General features: G+C 46.7%; 1 protein-coding gene across 4 annotated transcripts in view; it reads left to right on the top strand.

The window, feature by feature from the left end:
- The first annotated feature begins 5,725 nt into the window (after positions 1 to 5,725).
- Prom1 (prominin 1) overlaps positions 5,726 to 24,148 on the top strand; it is a 99,095-nt gene continuing 80,672 nt past the window's right edge. For 3 of the 4 annotated variants that reach the window (XR_007593224.1, XM_050150087.1, XM_050150085.1), the window contains exons 1-2: positions 5,864 to 6,285; positions 13,638 to 14,008. Coding sequence is in view for 3 of the 4 variants with exons in the window: in XM_050150087.1 (XP_050006044.1) it covers positions 13,783 to 14,008 (226 nt within the window). In the remaining variant the exon portion in view is untranslated. The other variant, XM_050150086.1, reaches the window with a different exon arrangement.

Raw genomic sequence — 24,148 nt, 5'->3', positions numbered from 1 at the left:
GCACAGTTGAGAAACAGGGACATGGAAACATCCGTGACAACCCCCACCTCCCATTCCCCCCCCCATAAAGTAACAGCCTAAATAGAAAGCCATCAAAGAGAACTCTGAAAATCTGTGATAGGATGCTGAAGCGTAGCTCTCCACAGAGATGTCTTCCGGTGGGGGGATGGGAGGGGAAGGACTCAGCTCTTCTTAAGGGGCAGGCCACTGCAATTTTGTCCACACTCCAGTGAATATATAGATAACCCAAAATGGTCTTGGTTTTTTTTTTCCTTTTGTTAGTGGGAGGGGTCATAAGAGTGGAAAGAGCACACATGGAAGGACCGGGAAGTAAATGTGAGTAAGGTCTATGATGTAAAATTCTGAAAGAATCTATAAAGATACTATGTTGTCATAAGCACAAAAAGAACCAGCTTGCTTTAAGAACTTAGTTGCTTTCAGTTGCTATGATAAACACCACAGCAAAAAGCAACTTGGGGAAGAAAAGGTTTATTTATCTTACACTCCCAGGGAAACAGTTCATCACTGAGTGAAGTCAAAACAAGGACCGAAGGCAGAAACCTTGAGGCAGGAATTGAAGAAGCCTGGAGGAATGCTGCCTATGGGCTTGCTCACCCTTACCTGCTCAGTTTGCTTTCTTATAAAACCTGGACCACCTGCCCAAGAACGACACCACCCACAGTGCTCTGGGTCCTTCCACGTCAGTTATCAGTCAGGTAAATGCACCACAGACGTGCCTACCTGCCAGTCTGACTGATGCGTTTTCTCAACTCAAGTCCCTTCTTCTTAGATGACTCCCGCTTGTGTCAAATTGATAAAAACCCAGCTGACACGCCCTTCATGCTTTTGCTGTGTGGCTTAACATGCTGGTGTCCTGGCTTCCATCTGTGGTTCCACAGAAGAGAACTGGAAACAGCCATCATCCTTGCTAGTTAAAAAGAAAAAAAAAATCATTCTGTGTTCTCGGTGGGCAAAGGGAGCTCATTGGAGTCTAGCCCTTCCGCTCTGTCCCTTTGCCTCCAACAGCTGCTTCAAACACTGAGCGAGAGATTGTCCTGAATGTGGCTGCTGTGGGAGAGACTTAGATGGAAGCATGACCTGTACCTCTTGTGTGTACATACAAGAGTTCCGCCCCAGCCCTGAAACGGCTGCTATAATCCCTGCCCACTTTAGAATCTCTTGAAGATTTGTTTAGCAGTAACCATGGGGTTCAATTTCTCTGTACATAGTCTAATTTTAAAATTCAGTTGTATAATGTTTTAAACTTTGCTATTTGTCTCCCTAGAGATAACAAGTCCCATTAGGGCGCCTACGTTATCATTTTCAAGGAATTAAGAAACATGACTCCCGTGCAAATACCGTGCCTGTGAGAGCACTTGCTGGGCTCGTGGATCAATGCGGCAGCCACCAGGAGGCTGTAACTGGACTGCTTTAAAGCATGATTTGAGGAATGACATTTCTATGGGCAATTGGGAATGAAGTGAATATATATTTTTTAATAGATGAAAAGCTTGTCAACTTTTGGCTGTCAAGGGAGAGCACTAATTAGGAAGTCTTTAAAGAAAGGGGAGGCACGTAGCTTAGCACAGGTGAGAATTTTGCTTTGGCTTGTTGAGCTCCTGGCTGAACCTTGAGTGCATTATGACAACTGCCTGCTTTAGGATTGATAGTGAGGGACTCGCTCCTATTTCATGTAGCCATTTCTCTCTCAGGTGGAACTGCTTCCTTGCATAGTCAAGTTTGGTGGTGGGATGCCCTCACGCCTGGTAACTCTGGCTTTCTGATGCTCTCCTTGTCTTCATGGGTTATTAAAGATAAATTAATTGATTGTTAGAGATAAAGGCCCCATTTGATAGAGCGCACATTGCTACCATGAGAACGGTCTCGAAGGACCAGGAATCTAAAACAGTTACAGACTGGAAGGTAGACGGTCAAGCCCGAAACACAACACCTCACACTCATTCCTGTTAAACCACTGACTGAACTTTCCCCATCGTCCTCCCCTCCATGTTAAGTTGGGACCCTGCTGTCTTCCCCTTGCTCTGTCTGGCTTCTCCATGTGCTTTATTTTCACTGTGTGGAAGCGCTCTCTCTCTCTCTCTCTCTCTCTCTCTCTCTCTCTCTCGCTCGCTCGCTCTCTCTCGCTCTCGCTCTCGCTCTGTCTGCCCTCAAGTTAGACTATGGACTGGGCCTGGCCAATCAGACACAGATCACACCTGATAAACAAGAGAAATTTTTTATTACCTTTTGGTTATCAAATGCCAGTAATGTTATTCTTGGCAGCCCAGCCCAGCAGGTAGAGAAAAGCAAGAGGAGCAGGCAACCCAGGCCGGAAAATATTTACAGGGAAATGTTGGCTTGCTTGAAGCTATTCGCCTCCCCCCACTTTTCTTTCTGTCTTTTTTCTTCTCTTCTCACTTCCTTCTTCCTCACTCCTTGGTTACATGTCACATAAATTCTAATCTTAAGAGCAGTGTTAAGATGCAAAATTCTATTATCTAAACGTATGATGCCATGTGTTTGAGTCACAGAAAAACATTATTTTAATTATTGAAACTCTTCATTGCTATAATCAATCACAAATGTCCCTAGCAGTTCTACTCTGCCTAGGCTCTATGCCCTCTGGCTTCACTTCATCTGAGGGACATGCCTTCTATGGTCCTGTCCCAGGACTGCTTCCAAAGCTGGATGACCAGGTAGTCCTTTATCCCCAGGGAAGGCTCAAAATTGTTGATCCAGACACTTCAGAATCAATGGCCCTCTTAAATCCCAAGTAAATGGAAAAAGTAAGCTCCAGGGTGCAGGGAGCAAAGGGCCTGGGGCTGAGCTACTCCAGCCTCTGCTAGACCCCTTTGCTCAGCTTCGCCTTGGCGATCACTGTCTTCGAAGACCCCTAAAGCGGCACTGCCCAGGGAATGCGAAAAGTGACATTGTTCTTTTCAGAAGACCTTCATTCATGGTAGAAATGGGCAGGTTGATTAGAATAATCATTCACAAATATATTTTACTTTAGTGACTGCAAAAGAAAGTACCTAAAACCACAAGAAAATTTTTGTTTTGTGTTTGTTTCGAGACAAAGTTTCTCTATGTCACCTGACCGTGCTGGAACTCACTCTGTAGATTACGCTGACCTCAAACGCAGAGATCTGCCTGCCTCTGCCTCCTAAGTGTTGGAGATTGAAGACGTGTGCCACCACCACTGGGTTAAGAAGTATCTTTTCAAGGAAAGGACTACGGAATATTGATCTTTGTGTATTCTGGCAATGGCTTTGGTAGCCCATGCTGGCCTTGACTGCATGTCCTTGCAGTGCTGGGATTATGCCTATGTTTCACTATTTCTGCAAGCCTCCTCCTTCTCTCTTCATGTGGTACTAGAACCTGAGCCTCAGACATGCTAAGCACGTGCCCTTCTACTGAGCTATAATGCCCCTGACCCAATGCTTCATTTCTTAAGCCATACAACCCTTGTCACATTTAAAACCTATTTTAGTTTGTCTTGTGTGTGGCAGTATGTATGTGCACCTGAGTGCAGCTGGCAGAGGAGACCAGAAGGTGACATTACAGGAGACCCAGAGCTGGGGTTACAGGCAGTTGTGAGCCATTCAAATGGTACTAGGAACAAAATTAGTATCCTCTGCCAGAGCAGTAGGAGAATGTAACTGCTGAGCTGTTGTTCTGCTTAAGGCTATCCAGGATACATCTTACTGTTGCGTTTTGTGCTTATTCACTTGCTGAGGCTGAATGTATACAATGGTTCAGGCAGAATAGGTGTTAGGGTCGAATATGAAAATGCAAGGAACTGTTGAAGCATTAAGTGTCCTAGGTAATGTGAAGGCGGGTGGTTATTTGGCCACTTCCTCTGACTTGACACAGCCCTTCCTACAGGGAAGAGGGTAAGCCTCAGCAAAGCTCAGAAAGTCAACGGCTCCTAAGGCCCCACAGCGGCAGTCATTACACAATTGCTCCGGTCTCTAGCGGAGCTGCGTGCAAGCAGTGCAAGGAGCTCCAGCAATGGAGTTCTCTCATGAGCTGCACCCATGCTAGGATGGGCTTTCCTGTTGCTGTAGCTACCTTTGAGTTCTCCATACCCTTTTCTTTAAGGAACCCCTCACTTGCATCCCTATAAATAATTCCCCCAAGATAGATTTAGGAAGAAATGATTCTTTGGTTTATTATCAATGAATGGCGTTTGGAGGGAACAGGAATTTGCTCACGTCTCCTCAGGAGAGTCACACAGCAATGGTCACCCATTTCATTTCAATGTCAGAGACACGATCAGCTATTTTCTAGGTGCTGGAGGACAGACCTGGGTTCAGATTTGGGGCTTCACTCACTCAAGTTATTAAACCTACATCATTATCACTAATCATTAATAGGGTATCAGAACACTCGAGCAGCTGAGATTATATAAAATTCATTCAGAGCACATGGTCTGGAGCCTCATCATACCACTGTTCTTGCTTTGTGGATGCTACTGGGATTGAAAGTGAGTATGTCACCCCTGTGACTTTCTGCAGACACGGGAACTGAGATTCACAGGGACGAGGCCACCAGTGTCTTATGCTGCTAAACTAGGCAGGCAGCTAGGGCCAAAATAGCTGCTCTCAGGAGAGAGAACTGCCTCCCATAACCCCAGCCTTAGTGGAATGTCTGCTATGAGGGATTTTTCAGGGATCTTTCTGAACTCCCACCTCTAGACTTGGAAATATGCACACTCAAAGTCAATTTCAACTTTAAGATTTCCCCTCCCCTTTCCCATCCTCAGTTGATGCTAGATTTTGAGGTGAAAGGATTACTGAATGAAGGTCCATTTGTGGGGGCCAGGGATTGACTGGTTGTTTTTGCAGAGGACCCGAGTTTGATTCCTTGCACCCACATGGTGACTCATGACCGTTTGTAACTACAGTTCCAGGGGACCCAGCGCCTTCTTTTGCTTTCCGTGACCACGTGGCACACATCCATACATGCAGGCAAGACATTCACCCATATAAAATACATCTTTTAGAAAAGTTCATTTGTCCCTAACTATACTACTTCCATCCCACCCCCATTTATTCTTCGATGAGTCTGTTATTCTGACCCCCGTCCACATTTCGGAAGCATCTTTTGGTGGGAGAGCTATCCCAATAGTGCTATTCTTCCTATTCCCCCATCCACCATCGGTTGAATCCCGGAATATGAGTCGATAAAGAGTAGTCTTCATTCCTGATAGTACAGCGGTAACATCCCAGCCCCATACTTTTTCTTTAGTTTAGTTTTTAATGAAATGCACTGGGCGCCAGTAACCTAAGAGACCGGGGAAAAAAACGTGGAGGAGAGAGATTTTAGGAGCTAGCCTCCTTTCCAGGAGCCACTTATGATTAAGTGATAGAGAAAGGTGCTCTGGGGCTGAGCAGGAATTTCAGCAGAAAATACACGCTGTCCAGTGGATTGCCCCAGGGCATTGTGGCCGAGCTGCTCAGAAGGTCCAATCAGAGAGCGCTTAGAGCCTTAGGCTTAGTGCTCTTTAAGGTACTGAGCCGGGTAGAGACCCCGGCACCTGGCCTTGAGCTCTGCCACGGGTGAGTCCGTTTCTGAAGGAGTAGGTGTATCCCTTAGTTCCAACCCTAGATGTTCGCCGGGGGACCCAGGAGGACGCAACAGGTTCTCAGAGTTCTGGGTCCGGTAATCCTGTTTCTAGAGCCCCTAGGCAACCCGGGGCGGGGCAGAGGGGCGGGCTCTCACTCAGCAACCAGGGTTGTGTCCGGAGACTGGATTTAAATAATTCATGAACCAAGAGGTGGGAGCTACCCGGGAGGCGTGGGGCTGGAGAGCGCCGAGACCCGAGCGGGAGCTGGAGCTGAGCGGTGAGTAGTTTCGAGTGCCGACCGGGCTGAGCGCACCCTCTTCTAGAACACCCAGGGCATGGAATGGGAAGTGGAGGAGGTCGTCCAGCGCCTCCTAGCTCCTCCACAGCAGGTGGCGGGAGCCTAGGTTGCATTCCCAGAGCTGGAGGGGCTGCAAGGTGGTTTAGGTCCCGGCTACCGGGCGATCCCGGGATCTGAAGGGCCAGCTAGAGCGTGCAAACTTTTTCCCGTGGTGGTGACCGGCTCCGCGCGGTATTGCTTTGCTCGGGTGCTTCTTCCATCCTATGGAAGGGGTGGAGGTCCCTGGGTTCCGGAGACGTGAGCAGGCGGCGGCGAGACTCCCAGGCCCTCGGCCGGCTATCGGAAAGGGCGGCGAGAGCAGAGGAGGATTGGGTCTCAAGACTCAGCCCTCAGTCCTCGTCTTGAGAATTCTTCTGCGGTAAGGAGAGCCCCGGGAAAGGCCCGGGGGACGCGGGACTCCCAGCCACCGTCTGCTACCTATGTGCAACGCACAGTATTACTGGCCCGAGTGGGAGGGCGACGGGGGTGCAAGAGCAAACCGCCTCCCCGCGGCCGTTGCAGAGCGCTCGCACCCGGGGCTAGAAGCCCTGGCTTCAACCAACCCTCCGGGTCGCACAGAACCGACACTTTCGGCTTTCCTGGGGATGGAGACCAGGGGCGCTTCGGGTACACCTTGACGGAATGCGGGGTCTGGGGACAACAAAGAGTGTGGACAGACCAGAGCTTCGTGGCAGCTGGAATATCGAGACTCGGGTTGAGTTTCCGAGAACGGGTCGGAGAGGGACTGTGAGGAGCTCGGCTCCAGTCCTCAGATCGTGTCCAACAGGGACTCGGAGGGGAAACGCCGCGGTGGCGCTCGGGACGGCGGGTCTCAGGGACGACCCCCTCCCCCAGGGCTACAGCGGATTCCTGGAGGTTCCCAGCTTCGCGCGCCGCCTCGCAGCCGGTTCTTTTGTGTTCAGCAGTCCAGGAGAGGCCCCTGCGAAGCCGGGAATGAGGGAGGAAGGGAGGGCACCGATCTGGTGGCAGCTTGGAGGAAAGATGCCCGCGTTTCCTGCAGTTCCTCCTTGCTCCGGGAGCCCACTCTGTTGCTCTCTTGTTCAGTTGTGCACTTTTCTCATGCCCAGGCGAAGAAAGGTTTGCTCGATGTCTTGTGGGCGGTTGCTGGTCTTTGTTAAGCGAGTGAAAGATTGAGGTCCTGCAGGCCCCTCCACCCCGACTCAGCAGAGACCCAAACAACTTGAACAATGAGTTGCATTGAACCATAAGAAAAACTTTTTTCTTTTGATTGACCAATTGAATATTGGCAAATTCATACGGTTCAGCTTGAGTGACTACTTACTTTTCTCATTCATTTGTGAATTTACCTCTTTGAATCACCACGGAGCTGACATCTGCCCGCATGAGCCTAGGAGTCACGGTTGCTAGCCGTTAAAGTTTATGGACAGCACACGTTGTGCTAACTTCTTTACCTGTAAGCATGTTAATCTGCCCACCCCACGCAGAAGCCCGTTTCACATCAGAGAACGTAAGCAACTTTCGTTCTCGCAGGATTAGCGAGTGGGACCAGAGAGACCTGGCCCAGTTTGAAAACTTGGCATTTACTTGCTGTTTATCAGGGCTCTTTAGTTTTTTTTTTCTTTTAAGTGTTCCATAAAAATTTTCATGGACTTCCTTATGATTTCTATATTGAAGTAGTATTTCTCTGTGTTCTAGTTCAGTGAAGTAAACAAACACACCAAAGGACAAAACACATCAAACACACTAGGAATCAAAGAAATGACTCAATGCTTGGGAACACTGGCTGCTCCTCTACAGGGCCCAGGGTTCAATTCCTAGCACCTACATGGCAGCTCACAACTGTCTGTAACTCCAGTTTCAGGAGACCCATGGCAACAGGCGTGCACGTGGTGTGCATACATCTGCACGAAGGCAAAACACCCATATAAAAGAAATAAATCTTAAAAAAGAAAACAATATTTTACATGTTGTTGATTTTGTTTATAATTTGAGGGAAATAGGTTTTGTCAATTGTCAAAAACCACCTGCTGGAAGGAGAGAGAGCACAAGCAAGGAACTTAGGACTGGGAGGGGTGCACCCATACACTGAGACAATGGGGATCGGGAACTCACCAAGGCCAGCTGGCCTGGGTCTGAAAAAGCCTGGGTCAAAACTGGTCTCGCTGAACATAGGGGACAAGGAGGACTACTGAGACCTCAAGAACAATGGCAACGGGTTTTTGATTCTACTGGACCTAGTGGTTTTGTGGGAGCCTAGGCAGTTTCGTGGATGCTCACCTTACTAGACCTGGATGGAGGTGGGTGGTCCTTGGACTTCCCACAGGGCAGAGAACCCTGATTGCTTTTTGGGCTGACGAGGGAGGGGGGCTTGGTTGGGGGAGGGGGAGGGAAAGGGGAGACGGCGGTGGGGAAGAGACAGAAATGTTTAATAAATAAATAAATTAATTAAAAAAAAACCACCTGCTGGTTTTTAAGAACTAGGAAGCTTTGTTACAAACAATACAAACTAGTCCAACATGTGTGTAACAGACAGATGTTCTTGGGGGACAACGGCTTAGAGGAAGTGGCAGGAGGGTTGGATAGTCAGCTTTAGCGACACAGGATGGGTGACAGGCCTTCTGGTTGGTGTATACTTGTGATGGGCACGGCAGAACTTGAATATGGCTGCTGTTCTGCCACCGGCAACCCTAGAATGAATTCAGCTAGAATCCACTCAGCTTCAGTGTCTACCCCAGGCTCAGGCCCAAGAGAAAGCATCTTACTGACCTAGATGGCTCACCCCAGGACCCATCTTGGCACCCCAGGTGGCCTCACAATGAGAGGTAGGGCTGCTCCCCAGAGAACTCATAAAGGTGAGCTCAGAAGTCAAGTAGTCCCTCACCCCCAAAGCAGTGTCCCTGAAGACAAACATTTATATCTACCACGGAGATCCTTGTAGAAAAGTGAGCACTTCCTTCCCATCAAAAGAAAATGGTGTGAAGCTAGTGGTCACCCCGTCTGCACATGCAGAAATGGAGCTATCCAGACTTCAGACTCAGGATCATGGGAGGTACGTGCTTAGCACTGACTGTAGTGGACTCAGATTCCAAAGCTTGCAATGGTGAGGCTCAATAGCGGGTCAATAGTCCTGCGGGGTGGGGGGGCAGTGAAGAGACGGCCTGCTGATTTTAAAGCAGCCTTAAGCGATCATAGTGATCATAAGAAGTCCCTGGAGGTAGGCTAGTATCTGTCCTCCTTAAGGGTGTAAGATTGCCAACAGGTAGTTGCCTGGCTCAGCTGTAGAAGTAAAGATGATGACCTATGGCAGCCTCATTCCCATCTTATTTCGGCCATCCTTTACTGGGTATCTCCTCTGGACCAGGCCCTGGGGTACCTGGAGGAGTCAGTATCCCCTGCATGTCACACTTCATCTGGTGCAGATCAGGTCAAAACCATGGGTACAAGGTGTTTACACCTCGGTCTGTTGTCCTGAAGCTGCATCCAGAAAGCCTGCATGCATTGTCCTGGGAAAGAGGCAGGAATGAGGAAGGCAGGCAGGTATTCTAAAAATAGTGTTGGTTTCAACCTTTTGCTACCCTCAGGGATGTTGGTTAAAATGCAAATTACGGCTGGCAAGATGGCTTAGTAGGGCAAAACCAAACAAAATAAACAACTGTCAAAGCTACAAGATCAGTCTCAGAACCCTTAGTAGAAGGAGAAAACCAACCCCAGAAACTCCTGAAAGTTGTCCTCTGACTTAGGTGCCACTGGGTATATCACTTTGCTCCCACAATAAAAAAAAATATTAAATGCAGATTTAAAAGCTCCATCTCAGCAGTTGGGTTTGGCCATCAGTATTTTAAGTCACACCCCCTTTTTTAAAAAAATAAAAATTATTTTATGTATGGGAATGTTTTGCCTGCATGTCAGTATGCATATCAGGTTCATGCCTGCTTCCTGTGAAGTCCAGAAGATATAGGACCACCTGGAACTGGAGTTTTGAATGATTGTGCACCACCTTGTGGGTGCTGGGAGCTGAACCGAGGTCCTCTGCAAGGCCAACAGGTCAACAAGTACTCTTAACTGCTCAGTCATCTCTCCAGCCTCAAAGCCTACTTTACAGAGACACAGGATATTTTGTGCCCTTGGAGCCGGTCTCTGCAGTGGCTCTTGGTACCTGAATGGGTCCTAAAAGCTCTTTCTTTTTCTTTCTTTCTTTCTTTCTTTCTTTCTTTCTTTCTTTCTTTCTTTCTTCCTTCCTTCCTTCCTTCCTTCCTTCCTTCCTTCTTTCTTTCTCTCTCTTCTCTCTCTCTGTCCCTCCCTCCCTCCCTTCCTCCCTCCTTTCCTTTTTTTCCTATTATGTTTGTGAAACAGGGTTTCTCTGTGTAGCCCTGCATGTTCTGAAATTCACTCTGTAGACCAAACTAGTGTCAAACTCAGGTTCTGCCGCCACCAGGGGTTTTCATGTCCTCTAACGTTGAGGAGAAAATCTTTTTTTACTATCTTTTTTGCAACTGCCTGCTTTGTAACTCTTGAGACTTTAATATTTTCTCAAATTTTATACTGAAGAGGGATCTATACTTTTTGCAGGGGGATATGAAGAGATGTGTGCATTGAATCCCACTTGGCCTGTGAAGCCATGGGCACCTCCATCTCTGCCTTGGTGAGCGGAGGTATTTTCTTTCCTTTGGGATTTCCTCTGTTCATTTCCACAGAGGGAGCTCAGAAGCTTGTTTATTCATAGATCTCGGGGAGATTCTATCTGTGGCTTCTTCTCATTACCAGGAAGTGTGCCTTTCGCAGCATCTGAGCCTTTAATCCGTCCAGCTCTGAGAACCTTCAGCAAAGAACAAGCTGAGACATGTTGGGGTGGGGGTGTTCAGAAGAAGCCCTTAGGAACCATCACCAGGGTCACAGGGCATGGTGTGGCTATGGTGGAGCTTGATCCCAGGAGACACCTGGAGACCCAAGCGGTCGGTAGTTTGCCAGAGGAAGACTTCAGAGGCATTCTGTTGTAGCTCTGGACAGAAGTGATTGGAGCAGGATGGGCAGTAGAAACGGAGGTGGAATCTGAAGGGATTATAGATACATACATATAGGGTATATAGGAGTTCACATTCCTCATAGACAGAAGCTTGCATCTTTATTCAAACTGCTCAAGAAATCCTACCTCTTGTCTGGGTTTTAAAGTGCACTCGTTCTAAACTTTGACAGTAAATCCTATTCTGTGTTTTGTGCTGGCACCTCTCAGCAGCATCTGATTTAGAATATAGGCAGTTCTTGATTGTCCCCAGGCCCCCCTCCCGGTGTGAATTTTAGAGCAACTTTATGCTTACCCTGAAAGCGTCTATTTAGCACAAAAATAAAAGCCTGCCTTCTAGATCAAGGCCCTTCAACTCCTTTTACCTGCGAACATTTTTGTTGTTGTTTTTTGTTTTTCAGGACAGGGTTTCTGTATGTAGCCTTGACTGTCCTGGAACTTGCTCTGTAACCAGGCTGGCCTAGAACTCACAGAGATCCACCTGCCTTTGTCTCCCAAGTGCTGGGACTAAAGGTGTGCACCATCACTGCGCCCAGCACCCAAGAACTTCTTAATGCAAATCTGGAAATATAGTCATACAAATTAAATAAACATTTACTGATAACAGATGATAAATAGTTTTATTTTAAAACGATTTTAGCATTATATAATTTTTACCACTTACTTAAAGGAAACTTACATGCCGATAAGGTGAACGTGCTTGTTTGTTTAACACAGTACAACTCAAACATACACTAATTTGAAACATGCCGAGAAATGACGGCAGGAAAATATTAAAGTTCCTTGTTTCCTGTAATCAAACCATTATGTCTCTATGTGCGCAATACTGCTTGTATGTTGGTAAAAAACACTGCACTCTGTAAGGTGCAGCAGTCTGGAATCTCCAGTAAGGCATTTCTGGCCGTGTTCACGCGTGTTGCATGGTACGAGAGTGTGCACACTGTAAAGCGTATGTGCTGTATGTTCAGAACTAAGGCTACAGTGAAATTGGACACAACACTGATGAGCCGTGCAACCTACTTCTTGGTTGCTTGCTGATTTATTTATCTTTATGAGATGGTGTGGAAGTCAGAAGTCAGGTTGTTTTTTTTTTTTTTGTTTTTTTTTTTTTTTTTTTTTTTTTGCTTTTCAATACCGGTAGCACTGGCTGTCCTGGAACCAGATCTGTAGACCAGGCTGGCCTTGAACTCACAGACATCTGCTTGCCTCTACCTCCCGAGTGCTGGGATTAAAGGCATGCACCACTACCACCTGGCTTGGGTTCTTTATTTCTTACATTTACCTGCTGAGTAGAGATGCCTTCTGGCAGAATGGAAAGAACCCGTGTTGCTCTCCATCATTGCTGTGTCCCTTTCCCTTCCCAGATGTGGTGGCGGCCATCATTAGGATTCCTGTTTCTCACCATCTCTTCAAAAGCGGACAGGAAGCCTCCTTTGGTCCTGCCTCTCACTTCCTTGGTGCCTAGTCATTAGAGACTGTGACTTGGAATGGAGGTCTCATAGGATGACCTGTGGAGATATCTTGCTTATGCTCTAACAAATAAACCTTGCCTGATGATCAGAGCACAGAGCTAAGCCACTCGTTAGCCACAGAGGCCAGGTAGTGGTGGCACACACCTTTAATAATCTCTGCTCTCTGGGGACAGAGGCAGCCAGATCTCTGTGTGTCCAAAGCCATCGTGGGCTACACGAGATTGAATCTGTCTAAAAGAGAAACAGCTCTCACAAAGATGAGCCCAGGACTTGGGGTCACATACCTTTAATTCCAGCTCTAGGGAGGTGGAGACAGGAGTGATATGGCTGGGCGGGGAGGGGACTATAAGACTATAAGGCAGGAGGAGACAGGAACACAGGGCAGTCTGAGGATTCATTGAGATGGATGCAGTCTGAGAATTCAGTCTGAGATGCAGCCTGGGGGTTCATAGGGACAGGACCGCCCCTTTGATCTGAGCATTGGTAGAGGTAAGCACTCTAGTTGCTGGCCACCCTGCTTCTCTGATCCTTCAGTTTTCACCTCCCAATAGTTGACTCAAGTTTTTATTATTAAGACCAATTAGAATTCGTGCAACAGTGACCTGGTGGGCTTATCAGAAAAGTAGATTTCAATTTCTGTTGTCTATGATCTTGAGGCCATGCCTTTCGGGTTTGGGTTAGGCGCAGTGATGGATGCCTGGAATTTGATCTGTTAGCAAACAAGCAGAGTGTAAGTTATGTAAGCAGCATCTTCAGAGCAAAGAGGGTGGTAGAAACTTAGACAAGGTAAGCACCGTTTACAGTTGGGGGCCTCTGTGGCACCGGCGGGAGCGTAGGAGGATGGGTGAGCCTGGAGCATCAGAGCCTTCTGGTCCTACAGTGCCTTCATGGTGCAGGTTACTAAAGTTTCTTCTGCATGAGTTCCCTCATCTAGAAGGTGGGATTATGCCTTAGGAACATGTAGGATAGCACCTGGAACACAACAAGAGCTCTGTGAGCGTCCACTTCCAAGATCAAACGGCTTCCTGAACCCTGCCTGGTGTTCCCAACCCTGGAAAGGACTGTGTTCTGAATCAGTCCATTCACCAGCTTCCTGATAGTCCCTACCTGCAGCTCTGGAGCAGCTGTGTGTTTGGCTTCCACGCACCCCAATTAGGCCTAACTGTTTAACTCTACGTCACGCCACATCCTCTGGGTGGGCTCCTGGCGCAGGCAGGGCCGTCTCTAAGTAACCAATGTGCTTTCTCTCCCTGCCAGGCATGGTCCTTTGAGTGAATGACCTCTTTGGAGACCATTCCTCTGCTCCTCTTGCTACCATCCAGGAGGCAGAAGATTCCACAGGTCCAGAAAAGGCCCATTGTTCCCAGCTTTCAAGAAACTATCTCATGCTTGGGGCATTAGGATGACCATGGCTCTTGTATTCGGTGTCCTGCTGCTACTGGGGCTGTGTGGAAATATTGCTTCAGGAGGTCAGCCTGTGTCCACAAGCACTCCTGGGGCTTTGGATTATGAATTGCCTACCTCAGAGTATGAGACCCCAGACACATTCAATGCCGGGACCGTTGGCCCTCTCTACCGAATGGTGCACATCTTCCTCCAGGTGGTCCAGCCGAATGATTTCCCCCAAGGTAAGTGTCGACCATGGGGAAGATGGATTTGTCTCTCTTGGTTTCTGCATGACCACACCACCCACCTAGAAAATATTCAGCACTGTACAGTATGAGGTTCAAAAGCATTGGCCACACAGGGACAGAAAATATTTATATAGAATTTAAAAAGATGTGTATCTGGTTAAGCTAGGTGAGAAACAAAATAGAGTCTTTCTGCTTGGTTGTTTTTTCATTTTATCTTGCTTTATTTTGCCTTGAGCAATGCATTGTTCCAAAGCACACACATACCCAAAGTGAAAATTAGGGTAAAAATGCAAGTTCTTTGTTGTGGAATGAGAGATTGAGAATCACCTGGCAGCTGTTGCTTGCATCACTTAAAGATTTAACTCTTCCCTGCCCACCTCCAACTGCAGTCTTTGGGCAAGGGCAGATCCGTCTAGACCTGATTTCTGACTGAGGGTTTCAGTACTAGAAGTTTAGTGTGGGGGTGTTGGTCATTCAGAAGGCACAGCTTTGTAGTTCTCTGTACACAGTACTAATGTTTCTTTGGCCTTCTTGTAATTCTTTCACCTGGAAGCCCCCTGGTGTGTGTGTGTGTGTGTGTGTGTGTGTGTGTGTGTGTGTGTGTGTAATCCCAGGGACAGCACCATTAAGAGGACAGTGTTCTGCCTTGTCGGTGAATTTAGTTTAGGTTTCACCTCTGCTAAGCTTGACAGAAATTTGAGCATGGTCATTGCTTATAAAACTTATGGCACGGGGCTAGAGAAATGGCTCAGCGGTTAAGAGCATTGCCTGCTCTTCCAAAGGTCCTTAGTTCAATTCCCGGCAACCACATGGTGGTTCACAACCATCTGTAATGAGGTCTGGTGCCCTCTTCTGGCCTGCAGGCATACATGCAGACAGAATATTGTATACATAATAAGTAAATAAATAAATATTTAAAAAAATAAAAATAAAACTTATGGCAGTCCAAAAGATGAAAGTAGAAGACAATACAATGAGGAGAGTGTAGATGGTCTTGGCTAGTGTTTTAAGAGGCGCGCGCGCGTGTGTGTGTGTGTGTGTGTGTGTGTGTGTGTGAGAGAGAGAGAGAGAGAGAGTGAGAGAGAGAGAGAGAGAGAGAGAGAGAGAGAAAGAGATAGGGGGGCTTATCACCTGCTCACATTATGGGGCTGTGTTCGTTAAGCTGTTTTTACTTTTAATCATTCATTTGTTTTTATTTTATGTGCATAGTTTCATGAGCCGGGCCCTTGTACACAAATGAAGAAAGCTAGCCAAGGAAGCAGGAGCAGTGAGCAGGCAGGTGGCTTGGGCGCATTCGTTATCGTTCCTCTTGACTGTGGCTGTGATGTGATTGGCTGCTTGTGATCCTGCCTCAACTTCCCTGAAATGCTAGAGTTACTCAGACAAGAGATTGCATGCTAGCCTGAGGCTGAAGAAAGCTGTTCTTCACCTTGGGTGTCCCTGTGTCAGAATTTTGTTTTCTTGTTGGGTGGTTGCATATCCTTTCCTTGATGTATGCTTGGAGATAGAAACAGACAATCAGGCCTGTTGTGGTGGCTCACACAGGTAGGATTTGCTGAAGGAGGCAGAGGCAGGAAGATCATGAGTTCGAGGCCAGTCTGGGCTACCCATTTAAAAAAAAGAAAAGACATAGACAGTCAGGCACGCATCCTTTCTTTCCTCCTCTTTTCACCAGGTACAAATCTCACCATGAGGACTCTGCCTATATGCTTATATATACCATATACCTAATAACTAAACCTAGTTATTCCTCAAAGGCCATACTTTCAAAGGCCAACATAATGGATCTTGGCCTATAAATTTGGGAGGCACAGAGACAGCCTCTACCAGTGGATGTCTTAGTCTTCATTCTGTTGCTATGAAGAGACGTCATAACCAAGCAACTTTTATAAAAGAAAGCATTTAAATGGGACTTGCTCTCAGTTTCAGAGGTTTGGTCCTTTGTGATCACGGCAGGGAGTATGGTGGCACAAAGGCAGACGTGGTGCTTGAGAAGTAGATTGGAGTTCTACATCCAGATCCCCAGGCAACAGGAAGAGAGAGCCACTGGGCCTGGCTTGGTTTTTATGAAACCTCAAGGCCACCCCCAAAGAGGCGCTTCCTTTAACAAGGTTGCACCTACCCCTGCAAAGCAACACACGCCTCCTAGTCTTTCTCAACCAGTGCCACTCTTTGATGACTAAGCACTCAAATGTATGAGCTTGGAGGGGCCATTCTTATTCAAACCACCACAGTGAGCAAGAGAGCATGCTCATGGAATAGTTTTTGCCATGGTCAATAAGAGTCAAAGCTGGAAGAAGGAAGAACAGGCAGCATCCATCGAGAAGCATTTATTGATCGTCCCAACCTCCTGAGGTGTGCCCGTTGGATGTTGTGAGCCAGAGTATGATGAGTGGAATTGGGGTTGGGGAAGAATCTCATCAGTGCTTGGAGGGCAGATCACACGGAGGTGGATGCCCCTCCAGTGGTTTGGAGGGATAACTATGAACATATAAGGAAGTGGAAAGTCGGGGGAAGGCACGCGATGAATGCAGTATCCATTTCATGTCCAAAGGACTGTGTTTATGTCTTAGCTTTTGCAATGTCCCGCAGGGATGATCCAGGTCAAGTTGTCAACTCTCAGGTCTTTGTTTCTTGTAGATGGAGTCTGAACCACTTTATGGTTCTTATTTGTGAGGCTTAAATGAGATGTTGTATGTAAAGCCCATGTTTAATACCGTGCCTGATGGTCATTATGAAGAGCCGATAATTGGGGTTTCTATTAACTTTATTACCTGAGAGTAAAAGTTGGCCAAATATAATGTGTAAGTTGATGTAAGGAGGGGACGTGGGAACAAGATGACTCCCTAGCATCATTTTTGTTTTTTTTTTATTTAACTTCCTTATTAACTCTTTGGGAGTTTCACATCATGTACCCCAATTTTGCTTACCTCCCAGTCCCCCCATATCTTTCCTCATTTCTGACATTTCCCCACAAAAGGAAACAAATTTAAAAAAAAAAAAACATCCCTCCCCCAGAAAAAAGCAAAGCAAAACAAAAACCACAACAACAGAAAAATCTTTTTGCTTCTCCAACACCTCTTTTGTTCGTCCTGGTGGCATTAAAGTCTTCGGGGTGCCATATAGCATACCTCTTTGTTCCATCAGTTTTGTGGGCAAATGCTCATTGTAATGAGTTGCTGGTCTGGTTCAAGGCCTCTGGTTTCTGGGACACCATTCTCACTGGATCCTCACCAGAACTCCCCTGGAATATTCTGTGCCGACCTGAGTCTTGGAGATCTTGCGGGTATCCAACTCCTAGGCATCATTTAAATGTCCTTGCTTCTACTCCCTCGGGAATATTCTACATAGAATTTCCCTGGTGAAAGCAGTTTTATGACTTCCCAGGGTATCCAGATCATGTCTGGTTGGCAGGCCTCCCAGTGGCAGAATGGGCGCCAGGATTCAGAACTTAGTCCTCTATTCTGAGTGGTCGTCTCTCCTCACAAGGATGTCTGCCTCTAACAGGCTCTTGGATTTTCTCTGCTTCTTTGTTCTTTACTCTGTCCCCAGCAATCAACCCGCAATGCTTGCTTTGCAACCTTTGAACTCACAGAAATCCTCCATAATTTATGGAGGTAGGTAATGGCCATAGGTGGGGTATCCATGATAATCATGTCTTTTTACAGGTTGGGAAACTCAAAGAGTACATGCTCAAGTTGTTAGAAAGAGGCAGACTGGGAGACCTTTGCTTCTGAGGCTCATTGTTTGCTCAGTTGTCCTTGGCTTCCTATGGGTAATTTGCTTTTCCTTTTATTTTAATATGGTGCTCTTAAAATAACCATGGGCTAGGTATTGCAACAAAACTGCAAACAATGTAAAGAATAACACCCAGACTTTTTTTTGAAAAAGGAGTTAACATAACCATAAGAGAATATGAGAAGTTACAGCCTTTGCATGTAGATTGTGGGCACTGCAGACGGTCCACTGCACGTGTTAAATAGTACCTCGTCCAGTTCTGTGTGGTAACAGTGTACTTGTTCTAGACTTAGCCATTCTCAGGAAGAAAGCAAAGAAAAAAACCAGACTTGTCTGCATTTAGTTTTATGAAATATTGTAAAATAATTGTTCACCCTGCTTTAGCATATTCTTAATTAGATCTTAGGACGGTTGGCCTATTTCAAAAAGTATCTCCAGACTAATATGATTCGACCCTGGGATCTGGTGCATTGACTAGGAGGTAGGCGCTTGAGGGGGAGTGAGGCTGGGTTCCCATGGAGCTGGGGATCCCCTCAGGTTCACTGGCTGAGTGATCAGAGTTGAGTATCGGGACAGAGGGCTGTGCCTTGGCGCCCAGTGAGGCATGAGATGGCCTTGTCGAGATTCCCTCTGCCTCCTCTCAGAACTCCCGAAGACCTTAGAGCCTCCTGCCTCCTCCCAGCCCTGCCTTTTTGCCCTCACTCTCAATTCCTACCATTTTTTGTTGTATAGAATTTATTTACCCGTGTTACAGGTTTCAGATTAGTTTCCTAGAGAAAGCTGGGGGCAGCTCATCTCCAAGTCTAAACCCCTGGGGAAGCCAATCAACCATGGATCCTCTCAATAACCATGGCCAGAGTGGTGTTGAGAGGGCCCGGCTGCTTTGAGCCATTGCTGTCACCACAACATCAGAAGCAGAGAGAGGCGTTTCTGGGAAAGTTCCTTGGCCCTGGGGACAGTCCGACAGGTGTGTCTGTACTAACATCTAGGTACTAGATTATAGCACCTGTACTAGATGACACACTAGATTATGGCACCTGTATGTTCTCACCTAATTCATACAAAGCAGTCATTGTCCTTTATAGATCGTGTGACTCACGTTGGCACTGGACCTTGCCAAAAATAAGGTCACCAAGGCAAAAACCAAAGTGTCTTTTTCCTTGTTCCCCAGTCTCTGCTGGGAGGCCTGTACCTCTCCTTCCATCCCAGCAACTTTACAGGATGACAAGCTGCCCACTCTGAACTCTCTTAGTGTCTGAGGAGCTGAGGTTGAGGCTGGAGCGCTGCGTAGATTGTCCAGTGACTGCAGCTTTGTTCCTCCCAAGGAGTGAGACTCAAAAGGCTCGAGAGAACGCTTCTATGTCCCTTGTGCCTGGAGACCACAGAGCGTCTGTTTTACATTTATTTCTATGTGTGTTCATGCGTATGCCTACCTATGCACTCCGTCCTTAGCTCACGTGTGGAGATCAGAGGACAGTTCGCGGGAGTCGCTCTTCTGCTTCCACCACGTAGGTCCCAGGGAACCGAACACAGATTGCCAGGTCTGGTGGCCAGCGCCTTTACCCACAGAGCCATCTTGCCAGCTTCCATGCTGACCTTTGACCAACGTCCCTGACTCTGTGGATAGAGATGGTTTCCTTCACACTGTGCTTGCACGGTCCCTAGTGCCTTGTGTGTGTGTGTGTGCATATGTGTGTGTGCATGTGTTGTGAGTGTATATGTGTGTGTATGCATCTGTGTGTGTGCATATGTGTGTGGGGGGGTTGGGTGAACAGTGAGTGTGTCACAGAATGACCAGTATGACATGCACCTCAATTCTCTGTGTCTGCCTCTCCCTTCATTGCACAACCATGCAGCCAAACTGCAAGATACCTCCTACCAACTATTGCCTTGTTTCCTCGTACACACAGAGTTTCTCTGGCTGAAAGGCAATCTTTTTGTAAGCTACTAGAAAGCAGCAGGAAGCGTCTTTCAAAAGGCTCTAGAAGCTGGGCTTCCGGCTTCGCGGGGCCCTGCCCTGACTGGAATGCTTCAGGAGTTTCCCCCAGGAAGCAGGAGATTAGTGTGAGCACAAACACGGGAGGCCCCTCAGCAGCTGCAGGCTGAAGCCAGCCTGGCGGGGAAGCAGGCCCTCAGCCCCTGGAGGAGCAGCTGTAAAGTGTGGTCTGCGTAGGGCAGTGCCAGGGCAGGATGCCCAGCAGAGTGAACACTCGCGTGCACACGAAAGATCAGGATCGCACGGTGTGTCTGTGGTCTAGATTTACAAAACCCCGGCCTCTGAGTGACAGTAAAGAGCTTGTGCCCGGATCAGCCTCCCAACTCTACTAGCTCTGTGACGGTAGACAACAGTTAATAATACAATCTACTCTGGGTTCACTGTATTTTTAAGTATTAAACAAATAGTATTATAAAGCCCTTAGAATAACACTTGACAGTAACACTTATCGGCATTTATTTGTTTATCAAATACCATAAGAATGTTTATCATCTGTATTGGTTAGTGTCAGGTTTTGGAGGTCACAGAGACAAGAGAAGCAGTTACATGACCTGTGCTTATCGGCTTTGCAGAGTGGTGGTCACAGACGCTCACAGTCTGGGCACTCACACTAGCCCTGGAATAGTGTATCACAACCGGAAGCCAAAAGTCTAAAATCAAGGCATAGACACAGCTTTGCCTTCTCCTTAGACCCTAGGAGACAATGCTGCTGGCTTCCTCCAGTCTGACGGTGCCAAGGTGCCAAGTGTCTCTTGGCCTGTGTGGGGTCCCTGCCATCTGTCCCTCCTCCTCTTTTTAGGACCCTACTATCCCAGAATGCAGTCCTCTCTGGATCCTTAACTCCTAGTTAAATGTATGTAAAGATTTTCCCACAAATAACATTTGCAGGTTCTAGGGTTGGCACTTGGATATGTCGTTTTGATGGTCCCCCATTCAATGCGATATACTTTTTCCTTCTTCCTTGGTTCTCTTAATAACCCCATGCACCTCAGAGATGCTAAGCCTCAAGTTCTATTCTTAGAAAGTGGACCAGATTGTAACCTGGTTTGTCTGATTCCAAGCACTCACATTGCAGCTCTGCAAAGCCTTCCTTCGGGGCGTCAGCCTGGTGCTGTCTGGCTGAGAGCTCTGGCTGCGTTGCCCACCTTCCAAAGACCCTGAAGCAAATTAGGGCTTCCCTCCCCCAAAATCAGCTCTGCTACAGGCAGACTGGGCCACGGTCACCCCGAGATTTGAATGGTGCGCTTGTGGCAGTTCTGATTGATAGTGGCGGAGAAACGAGGGGAGGTTCCCCCCGAAGGACTAGAGTTTGAACTGAGCTGAGAACGTGTGGTTGAATCACAGAAACAGGGAGAGGCTGAGTGATGCTAGCTGGCAGATGGACACAGGAAAGAACCCGGAGAGCAGGAAAACGAGCTGGGAGGGCAGGGTTTATAGGTAGATGGATATCAGACAGGCTGTGGAGTGTCCACGTAAGGTTCCACAGACAGTTGGAAGTTAGAGATCACTAAGAAAACCTACACTCTTGACTATAGATTGCAATGTGCAGGAGGCCACAGAGAAGTGTGTGGTTCCCCTCAGTCTTCTAAGAATCCCTGTTACGTCTGGAGTAGGGTTAGCTTGTTCTTACTCCAGCTTCAGTGTTATCTGGGGGTTAAGCAGAAGCTGCTAATTATAGTAATTTCCTACTTTTTAAAAACAGTAAAAAAAAATGACAGTGTAAAAATATGTGTACGGATCAACATGGATAAGCTATCAAATTGACTTTCCACAAATATCACACATTATAGCAGAGAAGGGACCCGTCTCCCACAAGACCACAACTAATACTTGCTTTCTGGTCACTGTCTGCCAAGAGTAACTTAGCCACTCTGCCAACCTGTGGTGGCAAGGACTGGTTATTCCTGGTAGAGTCACCTCAAATGCCGTTGGTTCCGGCTTCTCATTTATGAGGCTATTTGTTATGTATAGTTGTAATGTGTACATATCAAATTTTGTTAATCCACTCAACTTGGTGTTTGAGAGTTTCTGGTTGAGACATTCTGTACTGTACTGCCGTGCAAGCACTTCTGAGGACTTGCGTTCAGCTCCTCAGAACTCAGATAAAAATCAAGCACACGTTTGTAATCCAAGAGCGGGGGTGTGGGAGAAACAGGCAGGTTCTTTCATCTTACCTGCCAAAGCAGAGCTTCAGACTCACTGGGAGACCCCCATCTCAACAAATGAAGGGCAAAACCATCCATGAAAGAGGCCAGATATCAACCCCTGGCTTCCACACGTACCACACTCTAACACACTCAGACATGTGCCTCAATACACATGGAGAAGAAAAAAGAAAACAAACATTTGAGATACACAGAAGAGCAGGGACAGACTATGATGGGACCCGCCCCTTTTCAGCAACACTCTCCTTGGGATACCCTTTCCCTAGCCTGTACCCCTCTCTTTATTTTGAGGCAAATTCCATGATTCCCAGCTGGTTAACTGCAGTAATGCAGAATCCGTGAATAAGGTGGTTTGATTGTATTTATAAAGGTCAGATCAAGCTTCACATGTGAGATAAAACCATCTATAGATGTTGACATACATTCAAAGCAAAAGTTAGATAATGTTTGGTCGTGTCTTTTTTAGATGCCTCTCCTATGGTGGCCCTGATGGTCGGGGTCTTGTTCATTCAAATTCTGAGTAAGAATGTGATACTCTGGAAATTTTGTGACTTGAAATTTTCACATATTGGGGCATTTTTCCATGCTTGTTATTATAATGTTTCCTAGGTTTAAAAACTCATTTTAATCAAAAAATTTAAACCATCCACTGGACAATCTTTTGATGTACAGCCAAGACTTAAATTTTGTTTTTATTATGAGTTAATTGAAGTTCCAAAATTAGTGTTTCTGATATAAATCACACTCACATCCTTTATAATTTTAGACTTCTTTGTTTTTATTTCTTTGAAGTATGGCAAAAGCAAAAACACTTGCATCTCAGAGTTCCAGATCTGTAGTTTATTTTTTCCTCATACACCCAAACCTCTGGCATTTATTAAAGCTTTACATTTGATGTGTGTGTGTGTGTGTGTGTGTGTGTGTGTGTGTGTGTGTGGTGCTGGGAATTGATCCCAGTGACGTCCCATTGAGCTACATCCTCATATCTTTGACTTATTTTTTAAAGCACTCAATGTCTTTACATTCCTATCTCTTTACTTCTGGTGATATTTGGTCACCACACATTGATTACTATATTATTAGTGTATATGAAAAGCAGACAACAGTTTGTCAGCATTCTCAGTGTCATAGGCTGAAGTTTATCTACACAATTTGTATATGGAAGTTTTAACCCCCAGTACCTCAGAATTTGCAAATTAGGAACAATGAAGATGTAATTTTTTTTTGCTTTATAAATGTTTAAGTAATCTTTTATTTTGTTTTTTTTTTGTATCTTCATTCTTTATTTATTTGTTTATTTATTTATTAATTAAAGATTTCTGTCTCTTCCCCACCACCGCCTCCCCTTTCCCTCCCCCTTCCCCAATCAAGTCCCCCTCCCTCGTCAGCCCAAAGAGCAATCAGGGTTCCCTGCCCTGTGGGAAGTCCAAGGACCACCCACCTCCATCCAAGTCTAGTAAGGTGAGCATCCAAACTGCCTAGGCTCCCACAAAACCAATAGGTGCAGTAGTATCAAAAACCCATTGCCATTGTTCTTGGGGTGAAATCTCAAGGTCCAAATCAGGAGCACAAGGAGAGAGAGCACGAGCAAGGAACTCAGGACCGCGAGGGGGGTACCCACACACTGAGACAATGGGGATGTCCTATCGGGAACTCACCAAGGCCAGTTGGCCTGCATCTGAAAAAGCCTGGGTTAAAACCGGTCTCGCTGAACATAGCGGACAATGAGGACTACTGAGATGTAATTTATGGTTAAGATGATGCCACACTGGAGCAGGCTGTTGGGTGTGTGTGTGTGTGTGTGTGTGTGTGTGTTGTCTTGTGTGTATGTGGATGCTCATATCTATGAGTGTCTATGTGGAGGCCAAAGATCCATATTGGTACCTTTTTCTATCTTTCTCCACCTTGTTTTCTGAGACAAGATCTCTTTCTGAACTTAGAGCTTGCTGTTTGAGTTAGACTGGCTGGTCAGTGAGCCCTCAGGATCCCTCTGTCTCTGTTGCACTGGTCTACAGTCACAGATGAGGGCTGTGACTGGCTCTTATCGGGTTGCTGGGGAATCTAAATCGAGTCTTCGTCCTTGCACTGAACCATCTCCCCAGCACACGGTGTCTGTCCTTTCAGAGGAGAAAATCTGAAGGCAGACACAGGGAAAATGCAATATCTGGGATGCTGTGTGTTCCCTGCTAAACAGGAATAGACCCAGTATTTATAGCTGGCCTTTACCAGCTCCTG

This window comes from Alexandromys fortis, unplaced genomic scaffold (genome assembly GCF_014885135.2).
Source record: "Alexandromys fortis isolate MF-2015 unplaced genomic scaffold, M_Fortis_MF-2015_v1.1 scaffold_0, whole genome shotgun sequence".
Taxonomy (NCBI): Eukaryota; Metazoa; Chordata; class Mammalia; order Rodentia; family Cricetidae; genus Alexandromys; species Alexandromys fortis.
The sequence above is the reverse complement of the archived record's forward strand: the minus strand, read 5'-3'. Positions and strand labels throughout refer to the sequence as shown.